Below are 23,896 nucleotides of genomic sequence, written 5' to 3' on the forward strand. Positions count from 1 at the left end.
CATCCCAAGTAACCTTCATAGCTTCCTTCTTTTTCTTCTTATATTTCTTGAGCAATAGGCAGTTCGGTTTGATATGTCCTGGTTTCTTACAATGATAGCATATAGGAGGTTCACTTTTACTTTTATTTTCTTTTCTACTTGATTCTACTTTTTTAGTTTTTCTTTTGTTGAACTTCTTAGGAAATCTTTTGTTCCTTCTATAAAACGTTCCTAGTCTCTTAGTGATGAATGCTAATTCATCTTGATCTAAGTCACTTGTTTCACTTTCTTCTTCACTTGAGTTGTGGCTTGATGTTTTTAGTGCAATAGATTTCTTATGCTTTGGTTCACGATTTCTTTTTTTTAGAGCCATTTCATAGGTAAGGAGTGAACCTATGAGTTCATCTAAGGAGGTGGTCTTAAGGTTTCTTCCTTTGGTAATTGCTGTAGCCTTAGGTTCCCATATGGAGGGAAGGTCTCTCAAAATTTTCCTAATCATTTCATATGTGGTATAAGTTTTTCCTAAGGCACTTAAGGAATTAATTATGTGGGTGAATCTTGTGTACATTCTTTATATGGATTCATCTGAATTCATCTTGAATGCTTCATATTCGCTTGTTAGCATGTCTATCTTATTGTCCCTAACATCAATAGTTCCTTCATATGTAACTTCTAATTTGTCCCATATTTCTTTAACCGTTTTATAAGCCATGACCCTATTAAATTCGTTAGCGTCTAAAGCACAATACAAAACATTTATAGCACTTGAGTTTATTTGAAGCATCTTATAAGCTGAATCGATGATATCCTTTTTCTCTTTTGGAATATGTTTTCCATCTATTATCTTGGTAGGAATAAGGTCTCCATCCATAACTACTTTCCATGCTTTCCAATCCATGTGTTGGAGGTATATTTGCATTCTCTTTTTCCAAAAGGTGTAGTTGTGTCCACAAAAGATTGGTGGACGAGTTGAGGATTGGCCCCCTCCAAAAGGTGCTACTCCCATGCTCGCCATTTAGATCTTTTTATAGCTTCTTGTTAGGAATTTTCTATAACTAGGCTCTGATACTAATTGAAATTAGGATAGCTTCCCAAGAGGGGGTGGGGTGAATTGGAATTTTAAAATTATTTCAAGTTTAATTCTTTGTTTTATATCAACAATCACAATAAGTAAATACAAAAACAATTCAACTACAACCAATCAACAAGATAATCAAAAACTTGACCTTTGTATCAATAGCCCTGTAATAAATTGTAAAGCACGCTGAATTTATGTAAGCCCTGTGTTTATTCCAAATTCACAATTCTTCTTTGTGTTTAGCTTTTAAACAAACTTTCAGATTAATAAGTTTAGGATAATCAACCAACGTAGTCTCTTTCGGTTTCCGCAATCAATGCTGATCAAGTCAAAACAAATAATCCTTCGGTCTATTTAACAACCATACACTCAGAATTAACAATTTAAAGCATACACACTGGTTGTAAGTATTGCTGAAAAATAAAGAGTAAGGAAGAAGAGAGACACAAGGTTTTACAAGGTTCAACTTATACCCAGCCTACGTCCTCGCCTTTGGCAAACCACCAAAGGATTCACTAGTTCAATTCTATTGATAGGTGGAAAAATATCGATTACAATCACTCCTTCCGTTAAGCTAGAGCTTGCCTCTCCAAACGATATTCCCTCGTTTGGTCCAACGATTCTACAACCCTGAATCGTTAATAAATAAGAACCAAGATGGAGAAGAGTTTGTGTACAAGAAAACACTCTCTCAGCAGAGTAGGTTAGTACAACATTCAGCACAATAATACTTCAAAGTAATTCAAATAAAAAAAGTATTTGAAGCTCAATATTGAATTTAAATCACCAAATATCTTTCAAGTATTGAAAGATTTAGACTTTGAAGGCTTTACTTCGAAGTTTATATTAGCAGTAACTCAGTAGATGAAGATGGATGAACATAAGAGAAATTGAAAGTTTTTTAGAGAACTTTGATTACTGGAAATTTCTTGGTGTGTTAAATCTTTAAGGTTTGGGGCTATTTATAGAAGTTTAAAAGTAATTCCTTCCCTCCAAAGTTTTCTTGAAGTAGTTTCCAAGTTTTTCAAAATAATAGTGTCCAAAAAATCCATTTAAAAAATCTTCCCGTTGAGAGTTTTTAAGCCAACGTTCGAGTGGCAGTCGCCTGCCAGAACCAAGGCAGTCGCCTGGCATGATCACCCAGGCGCCTAGCTATGTTCAAGAAGTCACTTGGCATGCTACTACCTCTTTGAAAAATTCTTCATTTAATTTGGCAGTCGCTTGCCACAGGAGAACAGTCGCCTGACCCTTCTGTTTTTCAAAAACTTTTCTTATTTAAAAACCTTTCTTTTCTTCGATTTGAAAAACATACTTTAGGGTTTTTCTAAAAATATATTTCTGAGTTTCTTTTGATTTTATGAGAGCTTCAATTTAGTTTATACTTGAAATTAACTTGAAGTACTTGCATACAAACATCCTTAAAACTTTATTCCATTGATCTTCAAGTAAGTCCTTGTTCTTCCATCATCTTTGAGTTTCTGATCTTTTGAGCATTCATCAAGTTATCTTTGATCCTCATGCTCTTCAAGACCTTTCTTGATCCATAAACTTTATCAACCTTTTGACCTTTGTCACTACCTTTAAGCTTTGCCTTTTTCCTGAAAAACTTTCACTTAAACCATATTAAACACATCATGATTTGTTATCATCAAAATAAGAATTGTAAACCTTATTAAACCAACAATCTCCTCCAGGCATCTCAGTTTATCTCAGTCTTTAGCGCCTTCTGGGTAGTCTCCGACCAAACCTGCCTTCTCAAGCCTCATCTCAGTGCACCGTTCTTTCTTTGGCGTCGTATCTATTTTTCGACATACTCAGATTAAGCAATCGCTGAATTTGCTTTTCAGTTCTTACGACAAGGTTATCAAATCGAAGGTTTATATTTTTTTTTTCCGTTATGGAGATCAGATGTGGCTCAATTCGGCGGTTTGATTCATTTGAACTGATTTGACGTTATGTCCAACATCACATCTGATTCTTTAATGGCTATAACTATTGTCATGGGTTATTTAACTTCTTCTGAGATTGCTATCTCTGGTCTCACCAGTAAACAATGTCGTCGACTCTTGGATATTTTATCACCCTTGAACACCAACTCTGCCAATTTTGCTGGTAACCTCGCCTTTTGTCATTTTGCTTCTCTTTCTAACACTGAATGGATTGTTGATTTAGGTGCCTCCGATCACATGACTTCCAATTTGTCTTCTCTTGATAATATTTAGCTTCTCAATCAGCCATGTCGCATTAAGCTTCCCAATGGTGACATTGTTTCTGTAACTCATATCGGCACTATGCGGTTTTCTCCTACTTTCTCTCTTTCTAATGTTCTTTATGTGCCTTCATTTAAATTTAACTTATTATCCATCAGCAAACTTACCAAGGATCTAAATTGTGTTGCTATATTTTTTCCAACCTTTTGTGTCTTTTAGGATCTATCAGCGAGGAGACTGATTGGAACGTGTGAAGTACGGGATGTACTTTACCACTATAAACCTCCCTTCGCCTCAGTTTTTCACTCTTAGCGTGTTTCTAACACTACTCTTTGGAACCAACGTCTTGGTCACCCTTCTATTCCATTTATTCCAAAAACCTTAAATATTGCTTCTTCTCATTCTCCTTGTGATGCTTGTGCTAAAGCGAAGCACACTCGTTTACCTTTTTCTTTGAACAAAAATAAGAGCACATTTTGTTTTAATTGGATTTATTGTGATATATGGGGTGGTTATTCTACAGCTTCACTTTCTGGTGCACATTATTTTTTAACAATTGTGGATGGTTACTCGTGTGCTACATGAGTCTACCTTATGCGCATGAAATCTGATACTTTCGCTTGCCTTAAAAATTTTTGGGCCATGGTTCAAAATCAGTTTAATTGCACTGTTAAGAACATGCGCACTGATAATGGTTGAGAATTTTTATTCACTCCACTTCAAAACTTTTTCCATGATCATGGCATTTTTCATGAGCGCACATGTGTGGATACACCTCAACAGAATGGTGTTGTCGAGTGTAAACATCGCCATCTTCTTAATATGGCTCGATGTTTATGTTTTCAAGCTAATATTCCTATCTCTTTTTGAGGTGAATGCATTCTTACTGCTACTTATTTAATTAACCGCACTCCTTCACCCAGTGTCAATCATCAGTCCCCTTATGAACTTCTTTTTCAGAAACCACCGTTATATACACACTTGCACGTGTTTAGGTGCTTGTGCTATGCCCACACTGCTCGTTAACACCGCGATAAGTTCTCTCCCGGTGCTCTTCGCTGTGTTTTCTTAGGTTATCCTACTCATTATAAGGCTTATTGTGTCTACGATCTTGAAAACAAACAAATTTTCATCTTCCGAGATGTCACTTTTGAAGAAAATGTTTTTCCCTATCATCTCATCTCTCCAACTTCTACATCTTCTCCAGTCCTTCCTCTTCCTATTCCTGATATACATCCTCCCTACACTTTACCTCCTCCTCCAACCACACGTAACCCTAGCCCCTCATCTCTCTCTCCTTCTTCCTTGGTCTCCTTCCTGACACCCCCACCCTCACCCCCTCCACCTCCACCCCCTCCACCCACCTCTTCACGACCCAAATGAGTTGTCACAAATCCCTCACTTGGCAGATTATATCTGCCCCACTTTGCCAAAGTCCTCCACGACTTCACGAGTTTCAAGATGTTCCTCAAGTATGGTTCATTGTCTCTCCTCTTTTTTATCTTATCACCGTTTCTCTACTCAATATTTGGCTTTTCTTTCTGTTATGTCCCAACATCCTGAACTCACCTCATATTCTCAGGCTGTGCTACACTCCTATTGGCGTGATGCCATGACTTCTGAAATCCAAACCTTAGAAACCTATAATACATGGGTTCTTCAACACCTTCCACCTGGAAAAAAACCAATTGGCTGTAAATGGGTGTTCAAAACAAAACTTTGGGCCAATGGATCCATAGAGCGACACAAAGCTCGCTTGGTGGCTAAGGGCTACACTCAGGTAGAAGGTTTGGAATATCATGATACTTTTGCTCATGTTGCTAAACTCGTTACTGTCAGGTGTGTTCCTGCAGTGGCGGCCACTCGGAATTGGTATCTCCTTCAATTGGACGTTAACAACGCTTTTCTCCATGGTGACTTCGATGAGGAGGTTTATATGATCCCTCCCCCAGGTTATTGCAAACAGGGGGAAACTCGTGTTTGTCGTCTTCAGAAATCCCTCTATGGTCACAAGCAAGCTTCTTGTAATTGGTTCTCTAAATTATCTTCTGTTTTACTTGCTGCGGGTTTCACCCAATCTTAGGCCGATCATTCTCTTTTCACCCGCTCTCGGGGTCAATCTTTTACTCTTATACTTGTTTATGTTGATGACATTCTCATGGCAGACAATGATCTCTCCGATATTAGCACTTTCAAAGTCATGCTTGCTCAGAAATTCAAACTCAAGGATCTTGGCAAATGGAAATATTTCCTTGGCCTCGAAGTAGCTCGCTCTCCCACTGACATTTTTCTCAACCAATGCCAATATGGTCTTGACATCCTCATTGATAGCGGTCATCTAGGCGCTCTGACTGCCCACTTTCCCATGGAACAAAATCTGAAGCTCAATAATACTGATGGTGATCTTCTCTCCGATCCCAGCTCATTTTGGCGACTTGTTGGATGTTTGATCTATCTCACCATCACTTGTACCGACATTGTATTTCCAGTCAATATTCTCAGTCAATTTATGCACCAACCCAGACAATCGCATTATGATGCTGTTGTACGTGTTCTTCGACATATTAAGGCATCTCCAGGTCAAGGCTTATTTTTCCCTACTGCCAACACTCTTCAAGTCTCCGCTTATTCTGATTCGGATTGGGCTAGTTGTCCACTCACTCGCCGCTCCACCACGGGGTTTTTCATTCAGTTGGGCACTAGTCCACTTTCCTGACGCACTAAGAAACAAACTATAGTCTCTCGCTCCTCCGCCGAAGCTGAGTACCGAGCACTTACTTCCACTACCTATGAACTTACATGGCTCAAAACTCTTTTAACTGATCTTGACATACCGCATTCTCAGTCTATGCTTTTATATTGTGACAACCAAAAGCGGGTCTTCACATTGTCCAGAATCCTATTTTCCACAAATGTACCAAACATATAGAAATCGATTGTCATATTGTTCATGAAAAGTTACGGGCTGACCACTTCTTCACTAAGCATATTCCTACTCATAGTCAGCTTGCCGATATGTTTACCAAAGCTTTGGGTCGTGATTATTTCCAAAACTTATCACGCAAGTTGGGCATTACGGATCTCCATGCTCCAACTTGAGGGAGAGTATTAGAGATATCTACACTTTCCATTTTAACACAATATATACTTTCTATTTTTTCCAATTCTCTTATGTATATATACCCTTGTAATCTATGTGAGAAATCAATAGAGAAAAATTCTCCCAATTTCTTAACATCAATGATTAAAATATGAAAAGTAAATCTTTTTCATATTTTTCTTCATTTTTATAAATTTTTTCAAGTTTCAAACAGCACATGCTAAACTATTAAGCGCAAGAGAGGTGCCAGTCCCTGTTAAACTAAAATCACAGCGGGATCAGCAGCTGGGTAAAATCTATCTCCCACTGAGTGTGTAATACCATTTAAAAAATTTGTTTATTGGGCATAAGCCATCTCCCAGTCGGTATACATCTGAAATCTTCAACATAAAACTTCTACAATGAAAGTCTAATAATTGAATTTCTGGTTTGCGTGGTCTGGTATTTTTTCCATCATAATTAAGTCACTCTATGAGAGACATGACTCATTTTTCTCATGAGTTGCCTTCTATTTTTAAGTAAATAGAAAAATGGAAACAAGAAGAGCTTAAAGATTTGACATAATTTATTTTAATGTGTGAAGCGGAAGTCCACACGAAAACATGCCAAGCAGCATCACTGATAGTTTTTAAAGTTTCTTAAAGCTCTTTGTCTCAAAGGAAGAGTATCTTGACACAATCTCATCAACCATGGCAGAAGCATCCCCCTTCCCTGCATTAGACAGGCACTTGTTCTTGCTCTTTGTGACCTTTCTGACTTTCTAGCTATCACGTCTCAAAATATCTTCATGCTCTTTCCCATAGTATCTTCTAGCCAAATCTCTGAAGAATTTTGATCTCCCTTGACTCTTTCTTGTCTTTCGATCTTCAGGTATGCAGTTGTTACAGGAGCAAATAAAGGTATTGGATTGGAGATATGCAGACAGTTGGCTTCTAATGGAATTGTGGTGGTGTTGACTGCTAGAGATGAGGAGAAGGGTCTTGAAGCTGCTCAAAAACTCAAAGACTCTGGTTGCCATGATCATGTGCTTTTTCATCAGCTTGATGTGGCAGCCCCAACTAGTATTGCTTCCCTTGCAGACTTCATCAAGACACAATTTGGAAAGCTTGATATCTTGGTATATTTGGAAATTGATATGTTGAATTGTGTGTTCTCTGCTCCATCTTTTGTTTGAAAGATCATCTCTGTTCATCTTGTCTCTATCTCACACTCAGTATTAGATTAGTGTCAATCTCTTATTTGCAAAATTAACTAGAACTACCAGCTAACCAGATTTAAACTTACCCAGTTACATTTTTTTTTTCTGAAGTATCTTGAATTTGGAAAGGAGCAAAGCATTCAAGACTTGGTGTGACATGCTAAATTTAATTTGAGAAGCCACTCGGGAATTTTCACTTCCATGTTGTCAGCCAGCATTTTTAAGGGCCTATTCTTGTTTTTTTTATTTGATCATCATGATATAACCCCCTCATGCCTGTTCAGGATTATATGTAGTTCTATTGAAAAAAATTTATTGTCCTGGACAAGATTTTTGGGCATTGTTTTATGCTTGTATTGATTATGGATAGCTTCTTTGTGCAGTTGTTTCGTGCCCCCGTGTTCTCTCCCACATAATTTTATTTGTGCATTATTTCTGTTGATTTTGGCATAGTGGAGAATGTGTATTGTTGTTTTGAATCCTGAGCAGGTGAACAATGCTGCAATTAATGGAGCCATAATGGATAGTGCTGCTTTAAGAGATTTGACGGCTAATCAGGGCAGGGTATTTCTTTTATTATCATTTGTTTTCTTGCTGCAAATTTGACATGAGTTGAGATTAAGATAATTTTCAAGGAAGAATAATTTACGAAGGCCACTCGAGTGTAATATATATGCTTTTAGGTTGAGAGGCTACTTTTCAGTTTGCTTGGAAACTAATGTTTGAAAGAGAATTATCTTGCAGCGTTTCGATGCCAACGATCCACTACCCTCAAGTTAGTGGATCTATTACAAAATTCCTAGATCCTATTGGGAATTAACACAAAATTCCTAGATCCTATGAGAAACAAAAATAGAAAAACAATTCATGCCAAAGAAAAATAATCATACATATAAGACAATATTTACGTGATTTGATAATTTTATTTATGTCCATGGAGTTGCAGGGATTTTACTATAATCAAGAAGAAAAACGAAGAGTGCAGCTATACAATATTTTCTCTCTTACTCTCAAAATGACGGCTAAACCTAATCACCAAAAATAAAATAAAATAAAAATAATAATAGTTTTATACGCTGCGCACAAGGTTCCCAATGGGGTATAAAATGGGCCCAAAAATTTTTCGTTCCAAGCCTTTGCTCCATGGACTAAGTCTTAGGATAGAAAACACTCATTAAAAAAACCACGCAGCATTAATTTGAGTTGGGTCATCATCTGTAGCGAACACAACTAGGCTCCACAAAACCCAACAAATCTCCCACTTAGAGACTAGTTCAATCACCAATATCAACCACAATCCCTCATCCCTACAACTCATCCTCCCGTCCTCAAGCTAGAATACCAACTAAAACTGCACACAATTTCAGCTTTTCAATAGTGACATTCTTAGTCAACATGTCTGCCAGGTTCTTAGATACATAGATATTCTCAAGTATTACCAACTTATCTTCAACAAGGTAATAGATAAAGTGGTGTTTTGTCTGTATATGCTTCGACTTTGAATGAAAAGTTGAATTTTTAGCAAGAAAGATTGTACTCTCACTGTCACTGTGTAGAATGCCCATCTTCTGCTTCTTACCCAATTTGTCTAAGAAACCATGTAGTCAAATCATCTACATTTTATCTTCAATTGCTTCAACATACTTAATTTCTATAGTAGCCAAAGTAATAATATTTTGTAGATTTGAACCCTAAGATATCGCAGTACCACCCAAAGTAAATACAAACCCCGTAGTACTCTTTCTAGTATCATTATCACCAGCAAAATCAGCGTTTACATAACCTTGTAGTTTCAAACTTGCTCCTGTGAAGCATAGACATGTATATGATGAACCCCTCAAATATCTTAGAATCCACTTGACTGCCTCTCAATGTTGTTTTCCTGGCCTACTCATGAATCTACTCACAACTCCCACTGTATGTGCAATGTCTGGTCTTGTACACACCATGATATACATTAAACTGCTAATAGCTGAGGCATAGGGCACCTTGCCCATATGATCCCTTTCTTTTTCTATTTTCGGTGACTGTTCTTTACTTAGATTGAAATGACTACCCAAGGGTGTGCTCACTGGTTTGACTTCATTCATGTTGAACCTGCTGAGAATTTTCTTCACATACTCTGACTGTGAAAGCTTCAATGTACCATTAGCCTTGTCTCTAATGATTCTCATACCAAAGATTTGCTTTGCAGCTCCCAAATCCTTAATTGCAAACTTTTTTGACAATTGTTTTTTCATATTGTTAATCTCATCAATGCTAGACCCTACAATGAGCATATCATCTACATACAACAATAGAATGATGTAATAATTTCCAAAGAACTTAACATAGCAACAATGATCAACTTCACATCTCTTGAACCCAATTCTATGCATAAAACTATCAAATTTCTTGTACCATTGTCTTGGAACTTGTTTTAGGCCATATAAGCTCTTTCTCAGTTTGCATACTAGATTCCTTTGTCCTTGGACCATGAAGCCTTCTAGCTGAATTATGTAAATGTCTTCCTTAAAGGATGAAGGAATGTTGTCTTCACATCTAACTACTCAAGATGTAGGTTTTCTGCAGCCAATATTTCCAGTACCAGTCTAATTGTTGACATCTTCACAACTGGAGAAAATATTTCTGTGAAGTCAATGCTCTCCTTCTACTGTAATCCTTTGACAACTAATCTGGCCTTGTAGCACTTGTTACCATCATGCTCATTCTTTATTATGTATACCCACTTATTGTGCAAAGGCTTCTTCCCTATTGGCAATTCAGTCAATTCCCATGGCTGATTCCCCAACAATGAATCCATCTCATTCTTTATGGCTAACTCCCACTTGCTTGAATTTTCATCCTGCAAGGCTTCATCATAACACTCTGGCTCTCCACCATCAATCAACAAGAGATAATTTAGAGTGGGTGAATAATGCTATGGAGGTCTAATGGTTTTAGAAGATCTATGGACCATAGCTACAAGTGTACTCTGATTTACCTGTGATTCTACATTCTCCTTATCCTATTCACCCCTTTCCTAGACAGTACTTTTAGTCAACTCATCTAAGTTAACAAACTCAGATTTCTTCTGATCTATCTCTATGACATCTGGCACTACAGTTGATCTGTCCTTGAACATAACCTGTTCATTAAATATCATATTTATACTTCTGATAATTTTCCTGTTTTGTTCATCCCAAAATCGATAACCAAGTTTCTCATCACCATAGGCAATGAAAAAACATATTTTGGACTTTTCATCAAGTTTACTATGAGCATCAGAATCAATATGAACATAAGAAATACAACCAAAAACTTTTAAATGAGAAAACTTTACCTCTTTATCACTCCAAACCTCTTTAGGAAGTCTGAACTTCATGGGAACTGAAGGTCCTCAGTTTATCAAGTAAGTTGCAGTACTAACATCATCAGCTTAGAAAATTTTTTGTAGTCCAACATGCAATCTCATACTCCTAACACACTCATTGAGGGTTCTGTTCATGCGCTCAGCCACACCATTTTTCAATGGTGTCCCAAAAATGGTCTTCTCCATCTCGATTCCATGTGCAGCAAAATACTCACTGAACCCTCTGTCTATGTACTCTCCTCCATTGTCTGACCTCACACATTTTACTTTAAAACATGTCTCTGTCTTAACCATAGCCTTAGCCTTCCATTTTTAAAAGTTTCAAATACATTAGATTTATTTTTCAGAAAGTAAATTCATACCTTTCTAGTTGAGTCATCAATGAAAGTAATGTAATACCTTGAACCTCCAAGGGATGCAACTGGATAAGGCCCCCACAAATCAGTGTGCACTAACTCGAATTTTCCAACCTTCGATGTCCTGCCAATTTTCAAGAAACTCACCCTTTTCTGCTTTCCTAAGATGCAACTTTCACACAAGTCAAAATAAAAAAGACTTCAATTCTGGTAGTTTCCCTTTTGACAACAACATCTTCATCCCTTTCTCACTTATGTGACCAAGTCTGCGGTGCCATAAGCTGGTATCAGTACTTGCTTCAGTAACTGCAATTGTGTCTCTTGGACTTGAGGTCATGTATAGAGTACCAGACTTCTTTCCACGAGCCAATACTCTGGTTCCCTTTGTAACCTTCCAAGTGCCACTAGCAAACAACATTGCATGCCCTTCATCATCAAGTTGTCCGATAGAAATCAGATTCCTTCTCAGGTTAGAAATATGTCGTACCTTCTCCAGTAACCAAACAGATCCATTGGGCAACGACATCCGGATGTTTCCCATACCCACAACATCCAAGGCTGTACCATCAGCCAAATACACCTTACCAAAATCACCTGCTACATAGTTCTGTATGATTCCATGGTGTGAAGTGGTATGAAACGAAGCTCCTGAGTCCAAAGCCCATTCATTAAGTGGATTGTCTATTGCATGAAGTAATGCATCCTGTACCTCTTCTGTTACAACATTAGTAGAATCATCCTCATTCATCTTCTTAAAACTTTTGCATTGCCTCCTAAAGTGACCCATTTTCCCACAATTCCAGCATTGTCCTTTTTAGCCAGATCTAGATTTACTTTTGGTTTGATTATAATTTTTGGATTTTGATATGCCCCTATCTGGATTTCGTTCATTACCTCTGCCTCTTGTCTCAAGGTTTAGGGCAGAACTAGATCTTGAGGTTTCACCTACATCTCTTCTGTGAATTTCCTTAGCTAGAATTAAATCACGCATGCCATTATACATCAGTTTTTCTTTTCCTGTAGAGTTGCTTACTGCCATCCTCATTGCCTCCCAATTGTTTGGCAACGAAGCGAAAACGATCAGTGCACGAATCTCATCATCAAAATCAATTTCTACAGACGACAATTGATTTGTGATAGTATTAAACTCGTTCAGATGTTGTGCTGCTGATGCATTTTTTGCCATTTTCAAATTAAACAGTTTCTTCTTCAGATGTACCTTGTTATTTGCTGATGACTTTTCATATATACCACACAACCTTCATTAGATCTGTTGTGGTCTTCTCCTTTACAATGTTGTGTGCAACAGACCTAAAAAAAGTTAATATGATAACTCCTAGTACTTGTCTGTCAAGGAGAGTTTATTCCTCATCCTTCATAGTAGCAAATTTTTCTCCTAGAAGCGGCAGATCCAACTTCTTCCCATAAAGATAATCCTCGATTTTCATCCTCCAAAATCAAAAGTCTGTGTCATCGAACTTTTCTATTCTAGACATCTTTCCTACTTCCTTTGCCATTGCTCCCACTTGAACCTTATCCTAGGCTCTGATACCAATTGTAGGGAATTAACACGAAATTCCCAGATCCTGTGAAAAACAAAAATAGAGATACAATCCACGCCAAAGAAAAATAATCACACGCACTAGACAATATTTACGTGGTTCAGCAATTTTGCCTACGTCCACGGAGTTGTAGGGATTTCACTATAATCAAGAAGAAAAACTGAGAGTGCGGCTATACGATGTTTTCTCTATCGCTCTCAAAATGACGGCCATACCTAATCACAAAAAAAAAAAAAAAATAGTTTTATGCTGCGCATAGGGTTCCCAATGGACTACAACATGAGCCCAAAATTTTTTTGGCCCAAGCTTTTGCTCCATGGACTAAGCCTTAGGATAGAAAACTCTCATTAAAAAAAAACATTGCAGCATTAATTCGAGTCGAGTCATAGTCTAGATCAAACACAACTAGACTCCATAAAGCCCAACACATCCATCCTTAATTCCATGCCATTGGGCACCATATTAATGCATTTTTTTTTTGTCCTAGTGTTAAATTTTCAATTTGCAAGTAACAGGTAAAATCTATCATGAGACAGAATTTGTTTTTTGGTTTTTCATTATGCAGGCAAGTATGAAAATGACCGAGACCTACAAGCTGGCGGAAGAATGCCTAAAAACAAACTACTATGGTGCAAAAAGAATGGTTGAAGCATTCATTCCCCTCCTTCAGTTATCCGATTCAGGACGGATTGTTAACGTGTCCTCCAGCGCAGGGACGTTAAAGGTACAAAGAAGCCATTTAGGGGAGAAAAAATTCTGGTCTTATGGAAAATTCTTGGCATTTCTACACGAGTGTATGTGAACATTTGTAAAGAGATCTTATGGGCCATTTCCCAGATTTTTCTGGTGTCTTTGGAGTTCTTGTTGCAAAAATTAAATTGGAAGTAATATAGATATATATATGCAGGAAAGCTTAACTTTTTCTTGCCATCTTGTTTCAGAAGATAGAGAATGAGTGGGCTAAAGGGGTATTAAGTGATGTCGAGAGCCTTACAGAAGAAAGAGTGGAGGAGGTGTTGAATGAGTTTCTAAAGGATTTCAAGGGCGGGTCGGTAGAAACCAAAGGTTGGCCTGGTGTTTGGTCTGCTTATTCAGTTGCTAAAGCAGCCATGAATGCCCACACAAGGATTCTGGCCAAGAAATACCCAATCTTCCGCATCAACTCTGTGTGTCCTGGCTATGTCAAAACAGATATAAACTACAACACTGGCATCTTAACTGTCAAAGATGGTGCTGAAAGTGTTGTGAGGTTAGCATTGTTACCAAATGATGGGCCTTCTGGCCTCTTCTTTTCTCGCGGGGAAGCTTCAGCCTTTTGATCAAAGAGGGTGAATTATAAAATCCCTTATGCTTATGCCGTGATGCGTGTATTGAAATATTTTATTAAGACTAAAATGCTCGAATCAGATTGATTGTAAAGTAACTTGCTTGTGAATCTCATTTACAATGCCATTTATGGTTTGTAGAATGTAATCTTTATAATGCTCAAAGTCATATATGCATGTCTCAGACCGGCAAAAATAACGAAGCTGTCATAAAATGCTTGAACCGGGTTTTATTAGCAGCTTAATCTATCTTCTTTCGAAACTAAATGAGCTAAATAGAAACTCTGCCATTTTATTTTTTTTATTTATTTTTACCAAAAAAAAAAGGTTTGAAATGAAGAACAGGAATAGAACAGATCCATACTAGATAGGACCAAGGAGGGACTATGTAGCAGAAAGAAGCCACACAATGGTAAGACTCGAACTGGATAGATTTTGGGCAGGCTTACAAACAAGCCAAGCCTTTGTATTCATTCTTGTGCTTGTACTACAACCATGGGCAGATCCACTGTGTGGGTTATAGCCTCCACTCAATTGAAAAAACTCCTTACATTATACCTGTGATTAGGCTTAAAATTGCTGATTTTTTGGGTCTGCGCCCACTCAACTTCCTACTACACGAGGTCTAAGTCCAAATAAATAAAATTTAGGGTTTTTTTTTTTCAAAATTGAGAGAGAGAGAGAGAGAGAGAGAGAGAGAGAGAGAGAGAGAGAGAGAGAGAGAGAGAGAGAGAGAGAGAGAGGCGACCCAATTGAGGGAAAATCTAATGCTTTAATGCTATATCTAAATTGATAATACAATAATGAATGATTATAAATGAATACTTGTAAAAAAATTAATCTTATAAAATAGAAAAGTTAAAAATGCATTATGTATGAGAGTCTCAGCCCCCATGGACCATAGGTCCTAGGTCTGCCATGGGATACTACTATGCTAAGAGAGAAATTTACCGTACATGTGGAGAGGTCTTGGATTTAGAGTTGTATTGGATTTGGATAAGATATAATATAAAATTGTATTGATATTTGTCCAAATCTATCCAAATCCAAATTTACAATTCAAAATTGTATTGAATTTTTTTGCTCCTTACTCAACTACGATGCTTTAAAACTCAACCCATTGCCAATATGTTTTCATCCCTCATCGAACGATGTTGGGTTGAATCGATGCACTCGAGATATTCCTATTTTGGTATACACTGATTATATACGATTGTATGATTATTTAAATATAGTACTATTACATATGGCATCACTTATTGTAGAAATCCTGAGCATCTTGTAGGAATTTAGGAAGGTATTTATGTAGAGGATTGTATATTATTGAGAGATATTCTTTTCATACTTAGAATTCCTGAGTTTATTATAAATATTGTGTATTGGTCTTGTACAAAATATTCAAGAAATAAAAAAATTATTCATTCCGATTTCGTGATATCAGAGCTAGGAGATTAAACCTAGCTATCGATGGCGGAAACCACTGAAAAAAGTAGAGGTTCAATGACCGTTGAATCTCACGAGGTCCTCCAACAGAGTTCCACAAGGTTCAAGAACTCCATGGATTCCTCTTCGTCACCGGGGTTGTTGCTGCATCTGGGCATCTCCGTCTTGATCGGTGCCTCTGCCAGAGCATCGCCAATGCCCTCGTCACCTTCTACCAGAAGTACGTCGACGAATAGTCCAAAAAGGAGATCAAGGGCATCTTGGTCCGCTACGGTTGGACCCTCCTTGTTGCCAATCCTCAGAGGTGCGAGCCCAACAAGTTCAGTGATCGTAGTGCTCACACCAGGTTCTAGAAGTCCTACCGCTACAAGGCACTAGAACCCATCCTCCTTTTCGGCTGCCACCGCTTCAACAATGTGGACATGCGCATCTGCGTCAAGGGCGAAGGTCACACCTCCTAGATCTATGCCATTGATATGCCCATAATAAATCACACTAATGAGGACAGGTCAATGCTTATCTCGCACTCTCTCCGGGTTTGACATTCTGACGAGTGATTAGCTCCGACCTAATAAAGAGGAGGAGAGATCCATGCTGACACCCTTAATAACCGAGTGATAGACGCACACATTTATTGCTGGAGAGCGATTTATGCCCCCGTGCAATAAATCCAAGCCAACCGACGGTCAACTCAAGCCCCTATAAAAAGGGAGTTGGAGAAAAGGGAAAGGTAAGTGACAAAACACTATTCTACTGTTGCGTTTAGCCTTCCTAAAAGCGTTCCTCTTACTTAGGCATCGGAGAGATCTCCCGAAGTACACCTCGAGTCCTCCAAGCCTTTCTTCTCTTCCTCTTTCAGGTCAACGGGAGTCTAAGAAGCATCCCCATTATTTTCATCCCGCAACAGTTGATGCCGTCTGTGGGAACCTACTTTTAGGAGGCGATACTATCTTGCTCTCGACTTTAAACATTCTAGCAATGCCGACCTCGCGCAATTCTACCTCATTTCCTGCTACAAAAGAACCATCCCAATCTATCCAATCCACGCCGGCAGAGTCATCAGGTGTTAGTAGGGAAAAGTTCCTCGCTTTCCAGAAGGAAATGAAGGACATGCTCAACCAACTCTTACAATAAAAGAGTCAAGAAGGGCATGTCCTCCCTCAACCGCAGGAGAATTTTAGCATAGACAAGCAAGCTAACAAACCAGTGGAGAAAACCCAACCCAACAAGAAGGTAGAAGATGCAAATAGCGTGGACGTCAATCAACAAAGATCCATAGAGCTTGAAGAAAGAATAAAAAAGATAGATCATATAAAGAAGGTGATGAAAGAGGGCAGAACCAAACCCTACTATGGGGAAGCATCCATGAGGCCTTGAAGCCCCCATTCAATAAAGAAATCATGGAGGCTCCATTGCCAAGTAGATTCAAGATGCCTACCTTTGACCGGTATGAAGGCTTATCAGACCCAATTGATCACCTAGATAATTTTAAAATGTTGATGCAGTTGCAAGGAGCTTCAGACGCAATTATGTGTCGAGCTTTTGCAACCACCCTTAAGGGTACTGCCAGAGATTGGTACCACACACTGCGACTCGGATCCATCGGTTCCTTCTCAGACATGGAACAACTCTTCACCGGCCACTTCCTTAGCAGCAGGAGGGTTGCTAAAACAACTGGCCATCTCATGAGTATGGCGCAAGGAGAGCAGGAGACTAAAAGATTTTATGCATCGCTTCAACATGGCAACTCTAGAGATTCGCAACTTAGACATGGGGGTTGCACTAGCAGGCCTGACAACGGCTCTTCAGTCTGGAAGCTTCTTATACTCGCTGGGAAAAAAGTCGCCAGTAGACATGGGGGAACTGATGGTCCGAGTGCAGAAGTACATCAATATGGAGGAGATGATGGATACGAGAGGAAGTCGCCTCGAGCGGAAAAGGAAAAACAGTAGCAGGGAAAGAGGAGATCCCCATAAATCCGCAAAAAGACAAGAGCCTAGTGCGCTGCACGCGGGTCAAAAGATGAAAGGACAGCACAACAAGTTCTCCACCTACACACCCCTAAATGTACCGCGCTTAGAGTTACTAATGCAGATCAAAAGGAAAGACTACATCTTGTGGCCTGAACCTATGCGAACGCCTCTACATAAGCGGAACATGTCCAAGTTCTGCGCATTCCATAAGGATCACGGCCACGACATAGAAGAATGCATTCAATTGAAGAAAGAAATCGAAGTCCTAATTAGAAGGGGACATCTGTCAAGATTTATAAAGAAAGAAAATCCACAAAGGGAACCACTCGAGCAGAGAAGGCATGGAGCAAAAGAGAAGGAAGAGCAGGTCATTGGGGAAATTGCGGTGATCTTCGGAGGATCCGCTAGTAGAGGAGATAGCGGGAGTGCACGCAAAAGATATGCTAAACAGGTACTGATGATGGAAAAGGGGGAAACCAATAGCAAATGAAACAGAAAAGATGACGTCATAATCTTAGATAGTGGAGACGAAGAAGGAGTGCAGCAACCACATGATGACGCTTTAGTGCTCTCCCTACTTGTGGCCAATTACATGGTCAGACGCATATTGATAGACAATGGTAACTCGACCAACATCATGTTCTGGTTGGTCCTAGTTGGAATGAAGATCGGCAAGGAACGACTCAAGCAGGTCTCGACCCCCTTGGTAGGATTCGGGGGAGACAATATTCACCCCTTGGGTACAATCACGTTACTAGTAACAATAGGGATGACCCCGCAGCAAGTAACAACGTTGACAGAATTCCTGGTGGTCGACAGACCTTCGGTATACAATGTCATCTTGGGTCCCTCTTTCCTTAACGCAGTTTGGGCTATAACGTCAACATACCATCTTAAAATCAAATTCCTTACACCGCAAGGTATAGGGTTTGCAAAGGGAGATCAGGCCGCTGCTCGGAGTTGCTATGTAATGGCCCTGAAAGGGAAGATGGAGGCTAGGGAAGCTCTAACGGTGGAAGATCTAGAAGTAAGGGGAGAGTATCCTTAGATTAGTACGGTAGATGAAGATATCAAGCACATACCATTGAAGGGCCACCAAGAGAGGAGTATACAGATCGGGGATCAATTGCCCGAAACCTTGAAAGTGGAGCTGACCGAACTATTGAACGAATTCAATGATTTGTTCGCATGGTCGGCTACAGACATGCCTAGCATCGACCCTGCAGTCATAGAGCACAGGCTGTAGGTCGATCCTAACCATAGACCTGTGAAGCAGAAAAGTAGGAGCTTTGCAATGGAGCAGATCAGAATAATCGATGAAGAAGTGACGAAGCTGGTACAAGCCAACTTCATCAGGGAGGTAGACTACCCGGAGTGGTTAAGTAACGTGGTTCTAGTAAGAAAGCCTAACAGAAAATGGCACACTTGCATAGACTTCACTGACTTGAATAAGGCGTGCCCAAAAGACAGCTTCCCTCTTCCTCGAATCGACCAGCTAGTAGATTCAACCTCAGGGCACGAGCTCCTCAGCTTCATGGATGCCTACTCAGGATACAACCAAATCCCCATGAGTCGAGCAGATGAAGAAAAAACGTCTTTCATCATCGAAAGGGGTCTGTATTGTTATCAGGTGATGCCCTTCGGGCTAAAAAATGTAGGAGCCATATATCAGAAATTGGTGAACAGGATTTTTAAAGACCAGCTTGGAAAAACAATGGAAGCGTATATGGATGACATGCTGGTGAAAAGCTTGGTAGCGGAGCAACATTGCAAAGACTTAAGGGAAACATTCGAACTCCTTCGATAGTACCACATGAAGCTGAACCCATCGAAGTGTGTGTTCGGTGTTTCTATAGGAAAATTCCTAGGCTTTATGGTGACTCGTAGAGGTATAGAAGAAAACCCAGATAAAATAAGAGCACTATTGGAGATGGAGGCCCCACGGACGAAAAAGGAGATCCAAATTTTGACAAGGAGGATAGCATCCCTCAGCAGGTTTGTCTCTTGCTCGAGGGACAAAGGCTTACCTTTCTTCAAGGCACTACGAAAGAAGGGAGGATTCGAATGGGGGGAGAAGCAGGCCAAAGCCTTTGAATTGCTCAAACAGTACCTCGGATCCCCTCCACTCTTAACTGAAGCAAAGAATGGGGAAGACCTTTACCTTTATATAGCATCCACAAAAAGTGCCATCAGCTCTGTATTGGTTTGGGAAGAAGGCAGGAAGCATCAACCCATCTACTACACTAGAAAGGTGCTCAGCGGAGCTGTAAGAACTACTGCAAAGCCAAAAAAGCCGCGTTCTCCATTGTTTGTGTAGCGCGAAAATTGAGGCCTTAATTTCAGGCCCACAAGGTAATAGTGTTAACAAACCCCTCGATGAGACAAATTCTACAGCGGCCGGAGAGTTCAGGAAGGATGACGAAATGATCAATCGAGTTAAGTGAGTTCGACATACAAAATCAACCTAGGCCCGTAATCAAGGCCCAGGTGCTCACTGATTTTACAGCAGAAAGGTTCTCCGACTCATCCACTAAGCCAGACGTATGGACACTACATGTTGATGGGTCATCTAACGTTGCTGGAGGGGGAGCTGGATTCATCCTTTCGGCCCCTGATGGCACTGAAACTCTTTTTGCACTGAAGATTGAGTTCACAGCAACCAACAACGATGCGGAGTATGAAGCTTTGCTAGCAGGCCTGCATTGGCAGAAGTATTAGGGGTGGCACAGATCAAGGTATTGAGTGATTCTCAGTTGGTGGTAGAGCAGCTGAAAGGAGAATTTGAAGTTAGGGATCCAAGAATGAAGAAATATCTTGTTAAGGCCCAAGAATACGAGAAAGCATTTGTTCAATTCGATATAGAATACGTACCGAGGGCAGAAAACAAAAAGGCTGACACACTCGCGAAATTGGCCTTAGCAACTGGGGCGGAGTGGAAAGATGCTATTTATCTGGAGCGAATAGGGAAACCATCATACGAGGAAGAAAAAGTTAACTCAGTAGAGTCCGAATTCAAAAAGAATGATTGGAGGGCGCCTTTGTTCCTATTTCTCCAGGACGGATCCTTACCAGAAGACAACAAGGAAGCTCGGAAAGTAAGAAGGAAAGCGGCAAGGTATACGCTGATAGGCCGGGAGCTGTACAGACGATCTCTAACACTGCCCTACCTTTGTTGTCTAAACGATGAGGAAGGAACATACGTACTAAGAGAAATCCATGAAGGAGTGTGTGGAAACCACCTTGCCGGTAGGGCCCTAGCCCACAAAGCCATGCGGCAGGGGTTTTACTGGCCTACAATGAAGAAAGACGCGGTTGAGCTCGTCAAAAAATGCGACAGATGTCAACGATGTGCAGCTGTACCACACGTACCCTCTAATCTACTCTCCCCTTTAACCAGTCCCTGCCCCTTCGCACAGTGGGGAATAGACATTCTTGGACCTCTACCGCAAGCGACAGGTCAAAGAATGTTTTTATTGGTAGCAATAGATTATTTCACTAAGTGGGTAGATGCTGAGCCTCTAGCCACCATAACAGAGTGGAACATTACACGCTTCATGTGGACTTCAGTGGTTTGCCGTTACGGCATCCCCTGGGCGATAGTTACAAACCACGGGAAGCAGTTCGACAACGACCGCTTCAAAAAGTTCTATTTGGACCTATCTATTAAGCTTCTCTTCGCGTTAGTGGCGCACCCCCAGAGCAATGGACAGGTAGAGAACATGAATCGGACGATACTACATGGACTGAGGATGTGACTCGAGTCCATGCAAGGTAGATGGGCCGAGGAACTCCCTTCCCTTATATGGGCATACCACACTACCAAGAGAGCAGCAACAGGTGAAACCCCTTTCATGCTTGTTTTTGGCGCAGAGGCAGTCATACCAGCAGAGGTAGGGATACCCTTTTGGCGAAGACAGTACTTCAATGAGCAGACCAACAATGAGGAACTCAAATCAAAAATAGACCTGCTAGAAGAGAGACAAGATCAGGCGAGTTTAAAAGTTGCAGCGTACTAGCAGAGGGTAGCCAAGTACTACAACAATCGATTCAAAGTACGAAATTTCTAGGCAGGAGACTTAGTCCTAAGGAAGACGCGAAACAACCTGTCCGAGTTAGGGTCGCACAAGTTAAAGCCCAACTGGGAGGGCCCTTACAGGGTCACAACAGAGATAAAACCAGGGACATACAAGTTAGAAGATGTAAGGGGGAAAGAAATTAAGAACACATGGAACTCGGGAATGCTAAAAAAATACTATTATTAAAAACCGCTTTTTGCAGCTTTGTAATAAAAGTATCCATTACAAAAGTTACACTACATCAATAAAGTTTGAAAAATTCAAAATACAAGTTCGGTTCCTACAAACTAGTTGGCTTTACTCCCTTCTCCAACTTCCTACTCCTCCCCTTCTTCATCCTCTTCCAGATCTTCCACAGACTCAGGGCTCTCATTGCCATAACCATGAGAGCTTACACCATCAAGAGGAAGCTCAGGATGTTTGGTCTTTACTTGATCCCGACACCTCCTAAATCCCACTAGATGAGCTTTGGAGGTATCAATAACGAACTGGTTGGAATCTTTATACTCCTTTACTGCAGTTCGGGAAGCAGTAGCAGTAGCAGCAGCTTCTCTAGCAGGTAGTTCCTCCCTACGAAGGCGATCGACCTCTGTTTGCAGAGCCCGCTCGCAGACCTCGGCCTCGTGCAGTTCATTCTGAGCAAGAACATACTTCTCCCGGGCATTGAGTGTCTGCCGATACATCTCCGCAACCTTCTCCTCCTGGGCTAGAGCCATCATCGCCAGCTGTGGAAGAATACAAAGTAGGAACAGTTAGCAAGACTATGTGTAAGTCCAAAAGAATAAAGCCAGTTAAGTGGATACCTGGTATGAGGTATGGCGAATCTTCACTGAGAGAGCGTCCAGAAGGGTGCACTGGGCCTGCACAAAATCCTCAGCGTGCACAACCTGACGGAGAGCAGAGGCAGAACGGGTCGGCTCGTAAAAAATCGCTTCAATTTGAGCCTGCGGGGTTGGAGGAGGAGCAGCATGGACCTCATCAGTAAGGGTGCCGGAATCACCTACCGCAGGTGCATCCCTTTGAGAGGATTCTCCTTTGATCTCTCTTCTCTTCTTCCTACTCATACTCACCATTTGCTTCCTAGCTTCTCCCATTAGAGATTCATACCTGGTGAAGTCCATATCTGCAAGGATAAAAGAGAAAAGAAGTAAGAACACCAACAGTAGAGACAATATCTGAATATACCCATACACATAACCAAGGGGAGGAATGACTTGAGGAAACGGGGCTGATCCCCCACTACACGAGGACACGCTCTTGGAGCAGCTCCTCATGAGGGATAATACCCTATTCACTGAGGACACGAAGTTCTTTCAGGATGGCTTGCCCTTCAGGGGAAAGTCTGGGGAGGAGATGGCACACCCGAACTACAAAGGAAAAAGGGGTGAAAGGAGAAAAGATGAGTTAGACGGATAACCTACTAGTAAGCCCTGCAAAAGAGGGTGGAGAAAAGATAGACAACGTTACCATCAAGAGGAGAAGACCAGATAAAATAGCCCGTGTAATTCAACTCTCCCGAGGCAAAGAAGTAACGAGTCTTCCAATTATGGATGGAAAAACTGTCTGGTGAGAAAAGTTTGTAGTCTGGTAGAGAGTTGAAATAATATAGCTCCTTCTCCGCAGAATGAGATCTCATTTGGAAACAACTTCTAAAAAGAGGAACTGTAGGCTGATGGCCCAAGCGGAGCAGAAGCACGGCAAAACAGGTGAGCGAAAGATAAGAGTTTGGGACGAGTTGAGAAGGTGCTATGCGGTAAAAACGTAATACGTTAGAGACAAAAGAGGGAAAAGGAAGCCTAAGACCCAAATCTAGATAATCAGTATAGAGGCAGAGCTCCTTGGAGTTTTGATTAAGAGCTGACTCAGAAGCAGATGGCAACCTAACAGTAATATTCGATGGTATAGCAAAAAAATAACGAACATTTTGCAGGTCGGACAAGGTGAGGTCACAACGAGAGCTCCAAACTGTAGTAGGAACCCTTAGAGGCTGTGAGGAAGACTCCATAGGGAAAACAAAGCTTGAACAAAACAATACCTAAACCTAAGGATCAAACGAGCAAGCACCAGAAAAAACAAAGAGGAAAAGACGCCAAGATAGATCAAGACAGTAAAATTTCACACACAAACAGTTAGGCCATCTTGTAAGAAAAGATCAAACATACAAAGCTAATGCAAGAGCAATGAAGAACATGAAGAACAACAAAACAAAAATGCTATAGAGAGGGAAAGTGTACCTAGCACCAA

The 23,896-nt window shown here is 40.4% G+C and overlaps 1 protein-coding gene across 1 annotated transcript in view; it reads left to right on the top strand.

Moving 5' to 3' along the window:
- The window catches only part of LOC131156769 ((+)-neomenthol dehydrogenase-like), a 32,118-nt gene extending 17,964 nt beyond the window's left edge, over positions 1–14,154 (top strand). The window contains exons 6-9 of the mRNA XM_058110703.1: positions 7,238–7,484; positions 8,055–8,129; positions 13,401–13,559; positions 13,777–14,154. Coding sequence (XP_057966686.1) covers positions 7,238–7,484; positions 8,055–8,129; positions 13,401–13,559; positions 13,777–14,154 — 859 coding nt within the window. The remainder of the gene's footprint in view (positions 1–7,237; positions 7,485–8,054; positions 8,130–13,400; positions 13,560–13,776) is intronic.
- Positions 14,155–23,896: the final 9,742 nt, after the last annotated feature.

This window comes from Malania oleifera, chromosome 5 (genome assembly GCF_029873635.1).
Source record: "Malania oleifera isolate guangnan ecotype guangnan chromosome 5, ASM2987363v1, whole genome shotgun sequence".
Taxonomy (NCBI): domain Eukaryota; kingdom Viridiplantae; phylum Streptophyta; class Magnoliopsida; order Santalales; family Ximeniaceae; genus Malania; species Malania oleifera.